At 32.1% G+C, this 17,626-nt stretch overlaps 1 protein-coding gene across 1 annotated transcript in view; it reads left to right on the top strand.

Annotated features, from left to right (window-relative positions):
• The window catches only part of LOC127856582 (secretin receptor-like), a 69,865-nt gene that overhangs the window by 14,377 nt on the left and 37,862 nt on the right, over positions 1-17,626 (top strand). Inside the window, exon 2 of the mRNA XM_052392878.1 lies at positions 11,315-11,417. Coding sequence (XP_052248838.1) covers positions 11,315-11,417 — 103 coding nt within the window. The remainder of the gene's footprint in view (positions 1-11,314; positions 11,418-17,626) is intronic.

Here is a 17,626-nt window from a genome sequence, read left to right as displayed (position 1 = left end):
TAATCGTCCATGCACGATAAACCGATTCATACTCAGCAATGTTTTACGATTGTGTTGCCCAGCTTTGAAAAATACATAACATGAAGACTATCGTATTCCTGTAGAAATTATTCATTAGGTAAAATTATGATGAGCATTTACAACGTTAGGGACAGATCGTGTTTTTGAAGTAAATATCACATTAAAAATCACACATCGATGAACATGATATGTAAAATGGCTAATAATTATATAAATAAATTGTATTTAATTTTTCAAATCATTTTAACAGACCAAACTGTTAACGGTACGTGGACAATTTTTCTTTGCAAATGGGAACATGATTTAAGCTCATAAACCATTCAATCACCTAGCAATGGCTTATAGAACTGGTTATCATGAATACGTCATACAAATATAACGTGTACTGTTTTAATAAACAACGAAAACACTACGAACATATAGCTCAAGACTTGATTACACAGGCGAATGCAGGAAGATAACTACATAAAACAATGACATTTTTTAAAAAGAAATTGTGGATTTATAGAATAAAAACTATATATTTCCTTGTTCTATTTCGTTAACGCCGTCAACGCAGAGAAACGGGAGAATTTTTAAATTAAAGCTGCTGTAATATCTATTGAATCACAATTTAAATTGTTATGCTCTTAATAAGAGTTAGAAGTACAGGAAAACAAACCTATGACACCGCGGTCAGAAAAAGGTGTTTAAATAAGACATCTATCTTACAAAACTTTACACAGCTTCATTACATACTTTATATACTTAATGATTTTCTGGCTTTTCTAAGTTGTTTTTGAACTTATGGACTATCGTATTGCTATTGACCAATTACAATTTAGGCAAATATGTATTTTCTTCCTAAACAAGTATTAGCCTTTGTGTGCAATGATGTCAATCGTCTAGATAATAATACGATACCCGAGTTAAAAGATTTACTTTTCATTCAGGTATGTATGTCTATTATGGATCCGAATGCTGTTGTCATTTTGATAAATGTAAACTTGTAATGGAAACGTAAAGTTATGATGGTTTATTCCTTACACTTCACTGAAGCAAATTGCTTTGGCGCATTCACAATGGTGGACTACTATTAACAGATTACACACAAAAATACTTTAAACATTTATTGGCGTTGTAATGCTCATAACGTACATTTTCGGCTTGTGTGAAACATAAACGTGTATGTTTTGACCACAGTAAACCAATATATAAGGTTTAAAAATTGGCGTAATAACGGAACAATATGTTCGTATAATGCCTGAGAATTAAGATGTTTTTAAATACAATAAACTCGATATAAAGTTAAAACAACACAGCATGATGGGACTATACAATATCATAGCAGCCTTGTTAGAGAACCTCTTTCAATTTATTTAGCAATACACGAATTTAAAAATATGTTTCAACATATAATAATAACTTTTGTGTCACCAAAAATCCATAAATACTCTCTGGTAAACGGTAAAAATCATCATTAACCAATTCATTCACACATGTGGCCTTTTTCCAATTAATTTCACATTACATTTTTCATTTCATTTCAGCTGCGTTTAGGAATTATATGTTTTTTTACGTCAATTACTATCCTAGTTTTAATATATGTACGAGGATTACATAAAAAACTCTACCGTCCACACATAAAAGATACAGTTTATATTTTAAATAGCCTTTTTATAATTGAAATTTAGTAATTTTAATAGAAAAGCGACATTTACCATACAATATATGGGATTGAAGAAATCGATTGAATGCACGGTTACATGTAAGTATATACGTATCTTTAAAATCATATTTTAATGATAATACCGTAATCAGTTATACCGTTAAGTTTATTCTACTCGTGTGTGCTTTTCTTTCACGCATACAATATTAACAGAATATCATTACATACGTTGAAATGTTTAAATATTTATGTGATTCAAATGTCATGTGTACACAAATCTCTATTTGACATTGGCTTCGACATCCACTGCACGAAACAACTATATAGAAACCAACACAATCAAACATCTACTTTGAATTGTCTTGGGTGAAATTTGCTATAAAACTCACAACTTCAACTTGGAATGCAATTTATGTAATATTGTTTGCAAATATTTGTTACCGTAAAATTGGGTTGAACTGTGACAAAAACAGCGTTCTTTTTCTTTCAAGAATATTTATTAATGTGGCTGTGTCTATGTTTTTTAGAATTGCCACTAGAATACATGAATGCATGAAAGGAAAGCACTACTTTAAATTGCGTCAGGAACACTAAGGTGAAAGCTTAGAAATGGTAGGCATTTGAATGTATTTCTCATGTTTGACCTTCACTACAAATATTATTTATTTGTGTTGGTAACGTCTATGCTCTTATTTATATTATTTGGAAAAATAACTACGTACTTCCGTACTTCGGTACTTATGGGTGGTGCGGTGGTCGAGTGGTAACACTCTGGTCTACCATTCCAGATGTCCCCGGTTCAAATCCCGGCCGGGGCACTGGAAATTTCAGAAATGCTTCAAGTGTTTCCCACCCAACTAGAGATGTACTGGTATGATACCCAGGTAATTCTCGCGTGTATCGGTGCTATACACTGAGCACGTAAAAGAACCAAGGTATCTATTCGCAAAGAGCTAGGGTATCGCACCCGGATTCCTTGTATCCCAATACTGTCTCTTCTGCTTGCTGTCTCTTCAGCAAAAACCAAAGGACCCCATTGGAAATAAGTGCTTGCACTTTCATGGGTTATCCTTGACCGCAAGGTCAAAATAAATACATACATACATTCGAGTTTAGAGGTGCATATCTAAATTCAAATATTCAATCGAGTGTTTACTTGTGCCAACAAAGCGTTGTAAACAGAGTCTATGAAAATGAGGTTTCGTATTGTCCCAAATTCATTTTTAAGCAAGTTATAAATACTAGTATTTGATTTTTATTTATTATGTGTATTTTGATGAAATCATGAATTCTTTGTGTATCAGTATCACATGAAATTATAAAAACTAAATGATTGCCAAAGTCTATTGTAAGCCTTTGTTGATTAAAAGATTTAAATAAGAAAATTGAGCGTCTTGGAGACTTGGAAACAGGGTGAATCGCTTTGAACAGCCTTACTTCATCAATTTTGCAGCAATTTTCACGATCTTGGTCTTATTCAACGCATACATCGAATTTCCTTTCTGGAAATATAGAGGTCTTGCAATATACAAATACTGGGTCAACTTTTAAGAAATAACACGATACACAACTCGCGTGACACACTTGACATCGATCAGACTGGATATAAGACTGAACTCTTCACGGAGTAAAGGGCATTTTCACTGCAAAGTTCACGGACCTCGATACCATAATTCAACAAAACGTATGAAAAAAAAATTCTTACCGTGCTTGCCGTTGCATTATGCATCAAAACTAACTGTCCAGCGCCGTTTGAAGCACTTGTTTACATACATTTCAACTAACTGACATTTCAAACACACGAGTGATGTCATTGGTCCAATGCGAAGGTGTGTCTTTACACCTGGAGATTTCATTCATGAATCCTGTCTGATCGCTGTCAAGTAGGTCACGCGAATTGTATAACGTTTTATTTCTTAAAATTAAATTTGACCCAACATGTGTAGCAATATTACAAGATATATACATTTCCAAAGGAAATTCGTTTCTGCGTTGAATAAGACCGGGTTCATGAAAATCGCTGCAAAATTGATGAAGTGAAGGCTGTTCAAAGCGATGCACCCTGTTTTCGGGTGATTTTTAGTTGAATACTTTGTTATATATATATATATTTGATAGTGAAATTTAGTTTTTCAGAAAATTAGATTTTTCGTTATAATATGATTATTTATCATTCAAAATTATGTTTTCACTAATTAATATCATAGCCACACGCTAACCACGTGTGAGTTTGATTCGTTGGTCAGAACAGTCATATATTAAAAATGAATATATCAAATATATTAAAAACTCAATAAACCTCCTGACATAGAAATGTATATGTACGTCGTTTGCTAATTCGAAATGGGAAAAATTATAAAGCATTAGCAATGCATCGGTAATACAGCAAAAACGTATATTACCGGCATAGTGTTTAAACTGTCACAACAAATGCAAAAGCTTTCGCGGAGTTGTGGTGGCGCGAACGCAGTGCGTCTAAAGGCCCCTTGGTCGAACCTCAGAGCAGGCACACTGTTTATATCTGTATCCTCTTTATTGTTATTATATGTATTTCAATTAATGATTCATGTGCCTATTCAGTGCAAAAGTACAGTTTTTACAGCACAAGAAAACATTATAAGCTCAATTGGCCACAATATTAAAAATTTGATGTTATCTATACGACCGTTTAAAAAATTATGGGAACCCCCCTGGTGGGCAGGCGACGTCCAGAGAAACAATGTCCGCTCAAAAACTCAAAGTTATTTCATTGAATCATCATGCTAATAGCTAATAATGATGTTGGCATAATATCTTGTGTTCAATAAATAGCCGAAGAGCAATGAGAACTTCAATCTAGATGCAAATGTCTAAATGACTAAATGTCTAGATGCTGCTAAACTCGATAGTTTACATCGGATGCTGGTGATGTTCGTGCGCATATAATCACCACCTAGTTTGATAATCTGCCCAATATCATAAGGCTTCTTTAAATAATGGCCAAATAATTATTCCTCATTTGCCAAAGAAATGTTGTCTGATCTCTGGTTTTCGGTCAATTACTTTACTTTGCATTTACGAATGTATAGAACAGAACAGAACATATTAATTTATTTCGACGTAAGCATATATACAGCTCATCGTCATAAACATACATATGCAATAACAGCATGCGTTTTAATTAAATACAAAACATACACCATTTCGAAGAAATATCACTTTAAAAAGGAACGAAATACAACATATTTTAGTGAAAATGCCATATGGATAAGGTTAATACATAGTGATCATAAAATGAAAAAAATGTAGTTTGATAATTGCAACAGGTATAAAATTATTCTTAGCTTATTGTCTTTGTGAAAAATACATCATTTATCCTACATATACAAGACATATATCAATATAACAACATGCTTAATGTTTTATTCAATTAAATGATATAAGAATATTGAGCAATAAATATTAAAGTCATTATCATCATGCCGTTTATTCGAACGACCTTTCAACACAGGTATTCGTACATAGCGCTTTCCTCAAGTAGTAAGTGAGTATGTTATGTATGATACTACAATCGAAACGGATGTATGTTCGAATTTGAATTATACTTCTACGTTCACATCAACCTGAGAAAAGGTACCTGATGATATTTTAATCGCAAAAAGCTTCAAAACAGCTACATACGTATTTACAAAAAAGTGTAGTCCAAGAATACATGACATCATTATAAAAACGTCAAGTGTCATACACAATATTCATTTAAAAAATAAAGAGCTGTGGCCATTATATTTTATTTTTTATTAAAAGATGGGGTTGAAGAAGTAGAAGTATGCTAACATAAAAACTGTTATGCTGTATATCAATGCATATCTTGGCTCATTTCTTAATCATGACGCTCGTGAGAATCATTTACATAATATCACCGTATTAATCAGGTATCAGAGATTGTTGCCTTCATAAATTGATTTTCATGTTTAGAGCATAGAAGTGTCTTTTTCTCAAATATGCCGGATGGTTGATACTTTGCGTATGTAATTGACAAGTAATATTTATATTTGCTTGTGGCAACATCTGACATTTTAAGTAAGCATATATGTTATGTTATCGTAAATTTCTGCACTCTTAATTCATTCTGTAGCAGCATCCGTATCTTTTATCACCAAAATGATGCACGAGACTATTGGGGGATTGAACTTACCGGTAACTTTAATCATTTGCTCTTCTTTAAGCAGGTCTTTAATCATATCTTTAAAAAGGCTAATGCTTATTTTCTGAACTCGATACATTTTATACATTGAACACATTTTCAGCGTCTCTAATTTTTTGTAAATGACCAATAATTAAAAAACAACGTTTAAATCATGATTAGAAGCAATTATATTGGCATTTTAATGAAAATAAATAATCAATAATATAGTTATATATGCTAATTGATATCAAATTTATTTTGCTTCCTCGAACATAAAATCATATTAAAACCTAACCAAGCACCCTGTTTGAGTTTAACAAAAAAAAATCAGATAAATATTAATTAAGCATGTTACTGCATGTTTGGAAACACGCTCCTTTGCGAAATACTCCGTACAAGAAAAAAATGCAACACCATACTTTCTGATAACTACTTTTGATTATATAATGCCACATACGTGACACTCTGTCTGAAATATAAGGCGGTGACAGGATTAAGCCAGTAAGACGACGAACAAGCGAATGTACCAATTGACAGATACTTTTATATAACATAGCAACACACGGGTCTTACAATGAAATGTCAATAAATCTAAGAACAAGTCTTAATTGTTTGCTTGTTTTATTCCATGGATCGATAAGAGTGTGTTTTTTATCTTCACAAAAACACAGTAATTTATTAGCCCATTTATGAACGGTAACTAGTTCGTGTTATTGCAAAAGGATAGCATTGCTTTTATTTGTTGTGTCCCACGTTGGTTAGGGCAAATCTGTTGATCGATTTTTCTGTTCCTTTGCTAGTTAAATTCGAAACATACTACTGTAACCCATTGGCATTAATAGTAATACTAATTGTCAGAATCGTTACCGGAGTTGACACATGTATATCTGGAAAATTGACTCACCTTTGCGATTTTTACTACCCATATTAAAAACGTGATACTCACTAGGCATAATCAGGTAATACACCCTCATTAACGTCTACATATCGTTTATGTAATGCATGTGGCCAATGGTTTTTAATGCCGTACATTATACCGTACCGATCTGCAGTGTTACCTAAGATCACTTTGTATTTATCCTTTGAGCATTTTATATTTCAAATACAAGTAAATGTTACGTTTATAACCCTCAAGACAAAATAACTCAATTTCAATCGACTTAAGTACATTTGATATTCACAAAACGGATTGCAAAACGCATATTATTTGCATTCTTCCCTATTACTACCTATGATTGGTTTGAGAACGGACTTACTTTAACTAAATAACGAAGTGGCACACTTCAGATACACTTATACACTTCAGCTTCAAAGTATTTCACTTCTCGATTCGACCTTTATGAACACAGTTAACATGTCGATGATATGGTTTACTCGTGGTTTCGTCTTTTTTAAATGCGCATATTCAACATCCTCTGAGGAGAAACTGCAGAGACCACTTGATAAAATACAACTATTAATTCTCCAGGAGCAGCACTTATAAACACCATTGGAACGACAATTCAAATCATCCTGAGTCAACTGATTTAGGAACAGTTAAAACTCGTGTAATTTTGCTTTAGGATGTCTCGGTAGGGGGTGCATGTGTTAAGAAGTAGGATGGTAATGACAATATCATTAACAAAATTAGTTTAAATGTTCGCAGTCTTATGTTACGTAAGGCGAATAATCTAAGGGCGACCAGGTCCACACAGTCTTCATATTTAAACTACATCATTGTGAATTAGAATCAAACAAAATATAATTTCAAGAAACATTTATCGTCAAAGACTATGAAATTGCGTTTTATTGCAAATAGCTTGGAATGTAATGGTAATATTTAAATGGGAAACTAGAATGATAACATGTAATGAAACCTTGGATTTTTAAAATGCATCGCCATTTTATTGACGGAGCCATCGGACTGTGAAGTATGTTTAAATTAGTATATTCCGTTGTTCTGTCACCCACAATCACCCGTTATCTTGTCACCCACACATTTGGAGACATAGTGTGTCTATAACCTTGAACTATTTATCAGAAAATTATATAATGGATTGTGGTTTTGTAGAAAGGATACATCGTCTAGAAAGTGTCAGTTATTTTAGGAACTATTGATTTGTTTTAAACGGAAATAGTTCAAATAGGTTACTTTAGAAAAAGATGTTTCGAAACCCGATTATTGATTTCACCTAATCAGTCAGTGCGTTTTTTATCTTGGTTCAAGCATTGTTTATTTGATACGATGTTTAAGCAACATTACTTAAAATGACATGTGATTCTCTGCAAATTATTATTTCATTTAAGGTATTATTTCAATTTTCGTAAAATCATCCTTAAATTTATTTCGCGGATGCAAAAATCATGATATTACTTTTTTTTATAAGTTATCAGGGTTTTAATAAGTAAATACGTTGTCGATGTAATTTACGGATTTCACAGAAAATAACCATTTATATGCAGATTATATGTGCTTGAATACTGAAATTTATTATCTTTGGTAATTATTTTTCATAAAACTTGCAGAACAGACACTAACACGTTTCATTTCATCGCGTGGATGCATGACGCGACAATCGCAGAATCTTAACAAAATGATTATGTATTCCCACTGTATTATGTTGATTGTTTGTCTTTTGTTTGTTCAAACATGCAATATAGTGGTTCACGTTTTATATTAATATAACAGTTTGTAGGAATATTTTGTTCGATTAGGTTTTATGCGCCCGAATATGCCATTTTGGATTATTGCAAAAAAATGTGCCGATTTTCTAAATATAACGATAAATATATTCCTTACTCAATTCAAGCACAACTATGCCAGATTTGATGTTTTAAAACACGTTCATTATTAAACGTAGTCAAGGCATTCGCGTGTTAAAGCATTTGGAAATTTATTTGCGTTTTTATTGCCCTTCGATTTATTCTTAATTAAATTAAAAGTACATGATATTTTTATACACTGAGCTGAAGTGTCACACGCTAGAGGTGTCAGTGAATTGTATCTAACAAAATTGTTTTAACTTGTTTGAAATTCGATTTCGTTCCTTTCACTGTCAGGTTTATCAAATGAAACATGAAATGAAATTATTGATATAAATTCGTTCCCTGTAGAACACCGAAATAGAATGAAACGCTTATCACGCAAAATAGATTGTCGAGTTGAATTGAATCTTTTTGGATTTCGTTTGAATACATTTCAAAGATTTAAAAACAAAGTGTCAACTTTAAAGGTACACTATGTAATGTTAAGTTATACTGTGTATTGTTATTATTACTATTGTTAAGTCCATTTGTTTAAAAAACAAAAAGTGGTTATACTTCGATGGTTGAAAAAATGCATACGAATAATTCCACGAACACAAACGTAACACGGCGGATAAATCATAATCCATGTTGAGTACACTGCATTGTTTAACATGCTGCGTTATTTGTTAGGTATTATATCTGCCAGTGGTTACTTAATAGTAAATTAAACTTAAAACGTCTACTATGCGAACAAATACATTATATACCATAACTGTCACAAAAGCCTTTCTTGGCATATGTTATACCTTCAGACGTATAGATGCTAGACTTTTTATTTCATAACGTCCGCTATTCTTAGCAAAGTTAATGCAAGAAAGTGTGCCCAATTTCCTATTCATATTATGGTTTCAGAGAACCTGTCAGAAAATGAGCAATAACAAGTATCTTCAATTCGATTCCGAGAATTCACAATTATTGCATTTATGGAAATTGACAGCCTGTCATTTTGTTTCTTAAACTGTTAATCTGCTGGCGATTTCCTTTGCTCTTGCCTTTGCGACGAGAATGTACGGATACCTCAATATGCAAATAACGGAATATCCATTGAGAAACTTTGTCGTTTTACAATTGTATTGGATAGCTTGAAAAAGAAAAAAAAGTGAAGTTAAGTCGGAACAACGGGGCAAAGAAGTTATATTAAATATATAAATATGGTAAATATATATATGTATATGTTAAATATATGCAAATCTTGCATATATTGTACGTTGTGTATATTTGAATACCTTGTTTTTTTTTCATGTATTGTTTATATTTGATACATGTTATGTCCTTGAGATGAGCATTGGCAATTATATGACCGTATTGTGTTGTAAGTGATTAAACACAGTAAGCATCACTGTTTATGCATCTTTATGAAAATTAAAGTATAAGCTAACTTCTTAATTTTTCATTTGAATTAGTAAATTAATAAAAATAGCAAGCACAGACTAAGATCGACAATTGTTACGTAGTTCAAAACGTAATTTTAACAAACAATGTTAATGTAGTTCTTTTTTTCAAACACTTAAACTCCAGATACTCCATAAGAAGAGAATGTCTTCTTTTAATCCACTCCTTTTGTAACAGCACACCTATTTAAAACATTCAATGATAGAACTGGGATCACCGCATTGGCACGCTGAAAGAAAGACATATCGGGTTTAAATGCGTTGGTGAGCTAGCAAAACGTGACCAAAAAGACGAGTACAGATATTCAAAGTGTTGTCGCAACATGGACTATTTGATAAATACGTTTCCAATATGGCTTTAAACATTTTAATTGAATAGGATCTTAGGGATTCGATTGAAATGGAACTATCAATTCCTCGTGTTTAATGTTCTTTAAAGGTCGTTAACAAAGCGTTTTAATACTTAAAAAAAAATGAAATTGCGTTGCGTGTCAAATAAATTACCGATACAATGGCTATAAATGCTTCTTCGTCGAAATACATGCATGCTAGTGCGGACAAGATGTTTGTTATGTATTGTGTAGAAAGTTATCAATATACCCAATGAGTATACACTCAATATAAGAGAAGCGTGGTAAAAAAACTTTATTAATGTAAATAGCAAAACATTTTACGAATTCACAAACAAAACGTTATGACTCTTATTTCATCAACCATCCATAAATGATCCCTGGTCTGGTATTTCAAATCATCGTTAAGGACCCCATTCACACATGCGGTCTATGTCTTGTTATATACATTTGTTGCACATGTAGTTTTCTATTTATTAAAAATCATCGTTAAGGATCCCATTCACACCTGTGGTCTATGTCTTTTTATATAGATTTGTTGCTAATGTATGTTTCTATTTCGGCTGAGGTTAGATATTATATTGGTTTTATATGGGTATTATACATATTTATATTCTAGTATATACGCGTAGACAATAAATGTTATAAATCCTAAATCGACTATAGTAATTATTGTTAAAACGTTTGGTATATTTAAATATGATAATAATAAATATGATAATTGTTAAATTAAAGCAAGATTTAGGTCATTAACATGAGCACAATTACAATTAAATATATATGTATATTGAATATACTACATCAAACAAACAAGTTTTACCTGTACACTTAGTATACTAGTCTGTTGTTGGTTCTTTTCCACTGTTCGCCCACTTTAACGACATATGATGGGGACCCAACTGTACAAGACTGTACAATTTATAGCTGACGCATTTGTTCCATGTTTTTGTAGGGCGTGGTATTCCTGACACCAGAGGAAATGCATGCTGAGATGTTAGAGATGTTCGATAAATGCACTGAGATGGCAAACGACACATTTCACAGCAATATATCAGGTCAGTCCTAATTGGCTTGGTTGAGGTAATTTAAACGATCACTCAGTCAGCAAGCCAAAGTAATAGCATGTTTGTTATCGTATTTAGGTCAGTCTTGTTAGGTCCAAAGGCTTTTGCAAACTGTTGCCTTGATATAAGGTACATCTTTCATTATCAGATTTATAAGACTTAAACCCAGCGCATTATCTAAGCAAAACGTATACACGAGTTAAATATTGGAAAGTTGTAATCAAATAATATATACATATATTTGTTGATCGTTAAACTGTTCGATAACTGTGACATCAACGGTCAAAGTTTAATCGCTTTTTCACTTTCATGTTTGATTTTGTTCATTTATAATTTTATGAGCTCTTTGAGCAGAGTCCGTAAATATTCACTGTAAATACTGTCCTCAGTATCGTCCCTTTTGATCACATGTTATGATTTAAATTAATGTTATCGCAATATAATATAGTTTGGTGCAATCACCTACTCTGGAAGCTGTCAACTAGCAACTCAGCATATGATGACCATTCAAGTATTTATGTTTTGACTCGGCTGTCCTTTATCTAAAACCATGTACGCTTGCTTGAATACAATCTTTCCGTTTGCGACCACCATCATTTTCAGAGCAAATTGAAATGACCTCTTTGTGATTTACGGTTTATATGTCGTTTTGTAATGAAACCCTGACGTTTGGGAGGTTTTGTTTTGTAATACAAAAAGTACATTTTTGTTGATAGATGACTTAAATCACGTATAATAGATATAATTCTAGAAATATCGGTAAAGGATCTCGTTATTACAGCTGAGACTTCATTTGATATTTTGGGAAGTTAATGTTCTGGAGAAATATCAAAAATATGTATAAGGTACCATTATATCTCAAAGATAAATGAACTTAATTTGTAGATGATTGTAAAGAGGGAATATTTTGGTGCGACAGTTTTTGCAGAGGCATGGCCTTTTATCTGTTTTGCTCACATGAGAACAACGTGGAACATGGTGAGCTCTTGTGATCGCCTTGTATCCTTCAGTTTGTCGTGCGTCCAGCTTCGTCAACATTTACTTTGACTACACTCTATTGCCAACATGTATTCCCAATGTAATATTGTCTAAGACTGAGACAAGCTTATGAGCGATCTATAGGCCCCACTTATTGTTCAATCTCCTTGAAACTTGATAAGAAAATTTGCGCAAGTGAAATCTTTCGTTCCAAATAAGGTCTCGGCTGAGATGGCCAAGTTGGTAAAAATCTAGATCACTAAGTCACATTAAAAAAACCATATGTGAAGACTCTGAAGGCCACATTTTTAATTATGAATATATAATACCGAAATAGTGGGGGGTTATTTATTTCTACCTTTTACTACTGAATGGATCCCGCTTAAACATTCAAAGTTGAGTGACTGCAGGTGTAGATTATCGTAAAGAAATAATGTTAAGCTGCGATGAGCTTTAGTATACAGTGTTCTTTGTCTATTATAGAGCATATAGTTCTGAAGGTGTGTGTTCAACTCCTTTAACTGCTTTGAGGATTTAGCTCAAACATTACATCGATGTTTTGTCTTTTAAAATCGCTTAGCTCAGCTTATTATATTCCCAAACTTTTCGTGTTGAATACAATTAAAGTCACTTCGTATTTATAAATATTATCCATGCAAAAAGGTTCCATTTTTTTACAAAGGACTAATAATCATGCTTTTAATTAGACGTTCGACATCAATAAAAGTTTCTTTTTGCTCAAAGAACAATAAACAAAACATACTCATTGTAACAAAATGCAATAGGGTTGCAGAATTTGCATTTGTGATGAATTAATAGTCTGCCAGCTGACATGTGAATACAAATGGAAACCTAAATCATAATCAAATACCAACGAAAATATATAGTTATGGTAACTTTATTTAATTCCGTTAACCAGCTTGTTTGATAACTTAATGCTGTATCTAATTACACATACTTTAGTCTAGAGATCATCAATTCTGATCTATAAAAATACATTACTTGAATACAGAAAACACGATTTGAAAGGCATCTTCTAAAATGCTCTCTATCATTAACGTTTATTAAATCTTTACATTTAAATAACTAGATATCATGCATTTCTTTGTTCGTCATTCATACGTCACGCGTACAACGTATAAAACAATATCATTGTCTTGGTTTTACTGTTATCCCTACAGTTGTCAACAATTTACCTTGAAATATCGGAAATATATTTCCGAGTTTAAAGCATCACATGAAAATTAGAATATCGTGTTCGTAATTCGTATGGCTTAAAAAAAATCAAAACCACACTTCTGCATTATTTTACATTAGACATGAAAGTTTTGTCGTCATTAACGTGTGCTGATATAAAATCAATTTACAGACTAGCCCATGCATTTGTATGGATCTCTGTTCTGATGTGAATGCCAAAATAATCTCTCAAAAAGACGTTTGCTGTCGCGTTATGGAATTAAATGGTATCATGCCATTAATGTTTATATGTGCATATGTATTGAGCAAGTCACATGTTCGAAAATAATATGGCAATCTTTTGGGAATAATCACTGTAAGTTTCTTTATGTCCTAAAATTAAAATCATACTCATTTTTGTGTCATCATAAAGCAAATAGACACTGGCACCACATGGTATTTTTTGTATATTTTAATCAAAGACATTCCCTTATTTCCTTTAATACATTATCAGTCAATAAAGTTCAACTGTATGTTACACTGTTTCGGTTGATTTTAATAGCTTTTAACGGAAAACACAAACGAGTCTTGTATTTCCATGTGTTTGCTTTTATTTTTTTAAATTTCTACTCTTCTAAAATATTGAATGAGTTTAGAATACAGTAATACCATTTCATATTTATAGTATGATATGATTTTGAATAAATAAGTACTTTTTGTTCATGCCTCCTACTTTTCACTTCATGATTATGCTAAAGTGAAAAACCCTTTGAAAAGTAACTTGTTTCCTCAACATCTCCATTAGATAGGTCGGTTAAACTTTATTTATTTTTCGATAACTTTTTTACAATTTCCAATTCAGCAAGATAATGCGATATCATTCACAAAAAATGAATCACTTTTTAACTTGTTTGAGTTAATTTTATAAAATTACAAGTTATTTCAATTAATATAATCGAATATACCAGAACTTACCATAATCTAATTAGTTATTTAGTAAATCAAGCAAGAATGATCGAAAACTCAGCATGAAATAAGGAAAAGAAAATTAATGGTTTTCGCAAAAATTTAGGGTCAGTCGGATAAATGTTAACTAACAACTTTTTAAAACCTAAATACTACTCAAACCTAGATGCGTCTGGTTGCATCATAGTCATCGGTGTGTGTTAAATATAAACAACGGTTTAAAAATAAACTTTGTTTTTCTTAAGTTTTTAGCATATGTGACACAGTCTTAATGTATGACACAGTTTTAATAAACAGCAATGTAACCGTTTTCTAATTTTATATTGAGTGTTGTGTTCGATAGCTCAATTAGACAAACTGTGCAATATCGAAGCAAATACACGAGACTCGTTCAATCGCGTCGTCCTTGCATATCGTCTGTTTCAAGTATAATACAGAGAAACCACATATTCTGCTTTATCGAAAACAAAACAGATACAAATTTCCGATATCTTTTCAATGCAATATAATGCTGTTGCTTGTAAATGTTGCGTATAAAAACATCAGATTAGATGATATATTGAATGCATACACTGTGCATACAATAGTGACCAATAGGCGAGCCAAATTAATGTCCTTCTCAGATATATTCCAGCACGATATTTTAGCATATTCGGGCTTGTGCCGAACCAGAACTACGTCCCCCAGACAAATGACCTCCAAGACAAATATCTTAAAGTCATTGATCGCATTTTATTTTGTAGTGTATCACAATTATGTTATAATAAGTTTTGCCATTTACTTCTGAACACTAAGTTATCGATTGAGACAAACTGCAATTATTTGCTGATAAATAAGCAAGTATCCGGAAAATCAAATCTGTGAAATGCCGTATGACCGGTGAGGCATATTTTAAACATTCGCGTATCAAGAATTAAGTACGTCACTACTGGTATTTATAGAACCCTTTTATTATTGTTATTTGCAAACGTAAATTTTCATGAGACCCCCAAATATTAATAAAATTGGATGTGAGTGTGAGTAACACAAAAAAATGGACAACGCAGCGTTTGAAGTAAAGTATTTTATACGCTATATAAGTACGTGTTTCTTAGCCGGTAATGTTTTTCCGATTGTTGAAATAGCATTCAAACATCCGTTTTCGAATAAAAGACACTGATTTGATTATTTGCCAAACTGTGAACAAGTACTTTACATGTGTTCGCATCACTCTACAATAGACGATGAAGGACCTGCATGTGTCACTGTGTACATATGTACTATGTACTGTATTTAGTGAGTTACAAAAACCTTTTGATAGCTGCAGGTGTTTCTCTTAACGGCATGTTTGATTTGCTTGAGTGCAGACGTCGTTTTGCTGCCATGTGTCATTAGATGCAAAAATTACGACAAAACTATATTAACTAAAATGAACCATTTTGCACAAGTACCCACATCATAAACATACAATTTGTAAACACATACCGCACGTTGACGTCAAGCGATTGAAAATAAATCGAACTTTCGCAAACAAAAAATAATACAAACTTTATTTGGGGCAGTCGTATCGTCAATACTCAAAGTACCTATGATGTCCCGAAAATCGAGAGTGTATGTGTTGTTTTATTTTGATTAAGTTTTCTATTGTGAATGATTGTAATTTCAAACGAATTCATTTTCTGGTATCACTTTTTCTGAACTTTCGTTCAGGTGTCATAAACCATTCATCTGTTACTATCGTTGACTAAATGATAACGATAACAGATTTCATGCAATGAATCATATCAAAACGCTTTAAATAGCATCTTTTTCAAGAAATTCACTGAAATGCGCAGATGGAAACACATATGTTTCCCATTGTCTCGACATCGCTTCATTAGAGTTGGGTAAACTTATTTGAATGGGGTTGCCATGTTATTACAAAAATACAATTGTAAAAAGACGATCAAATCAAAATGATAGCCCCTTAACTAAGCACATATATATATTTTCAATGGTTTTGAGATTGCTTCATTAGCGTTGGGTCTATTTATTTGACGGCGTTACCATTTAATTTCAAAATTCAGTTGTAAAATGATGATATAATGAAAATGATTGCCTTCAAACTAAGTTTCTGTTCCCAACAATTCTTTAGTTAATGTTTAAGGCATAGATAAAGACAATCCGTCTTTAAATGAACAAGTCTTTGATATAAAATCGATAACATTTGCAAAAACAATACATATTATAATTTGATACTTGAATACAATCCTCGACCTAGTATTAGAATATTTATAGGAAGCAATGAACATGATATTTTGGTAAACAATTAAAAAGGAAATCCCAAATACTTTAAGACATGTAAACGGTGAGACAAAACTGATACACGTGGAGGCGTTCTTGCTTATTTCAATAAGCCGTCTGAACCTTGTTACGCTATAACAAATAACATGAGTGGATATTTAATCAATTGTTAAATACAAACAAGCTATAGAACAGAACATTCAATGATTGACATGTTTGAAAGTTTTAAAATTATAGATGGTAAATGTTTATTGAAATTACATAACGACTTGCTATCTGATTTTGAATTTTTGTCAGAAATGTATATATAGGTAGTTGGTATTAGAATGAAATAATTCATTCCTTTGTGTTATTTAGACGCGTTAATTGATATTCATCAGAGCCAAAGTCAGTTTGTAATTAACGATAAGTTTTTTCTAGAAACACTGTTAATAGATATAAGAGGAAATACCGTCTCTTATCAAAGTCACGAAGCACACTCACGAAAAACACACCGAAGTATATTAATATCAAATCTAGTTTTTTTGAGAAATCACAGACAGAGGAAAAACAGGAAAATAATAAACACACTTTTAAATTATTTAAGAAATAATTAGACAAGTACAACATGAAGGATTGCTTAATACGCTCTCGTTCAGACTGGATAGATATTTTGTAATTTAAAGAAACATCTCTCCGAAAAGAAAGTTTTGCTTTCAGAGAGAAGATGGAACAATATAACATACACTTACAAATAAAGCTAACTGCTTTCACAAAACTTTATATCTCTCGACATGTTGATAATTATGAACACGTTTACTCATTGCGTGTCGTATTAA

The sequence above is a fragment of the Dreissena polymorpha genome, chromosome 13 (genome assembly GCF_020536995.1).
Source record: "Dreissena polymorpha isolate Duluth1 chromosome 13, UMN_Dpol_1.0, whole genome shotgun sequence".
NCBI lineage: Eukaryota > Metazoa > Mollusca > Bivalvia > Myida > Dreissenidae > Dreissena > Dreissena polymorpha.
The sequence above is the reverse complement of the archived record's forward strand: the minus strand, read 5'-3'. Positions and strand labels throughout refer to the sequence as shown.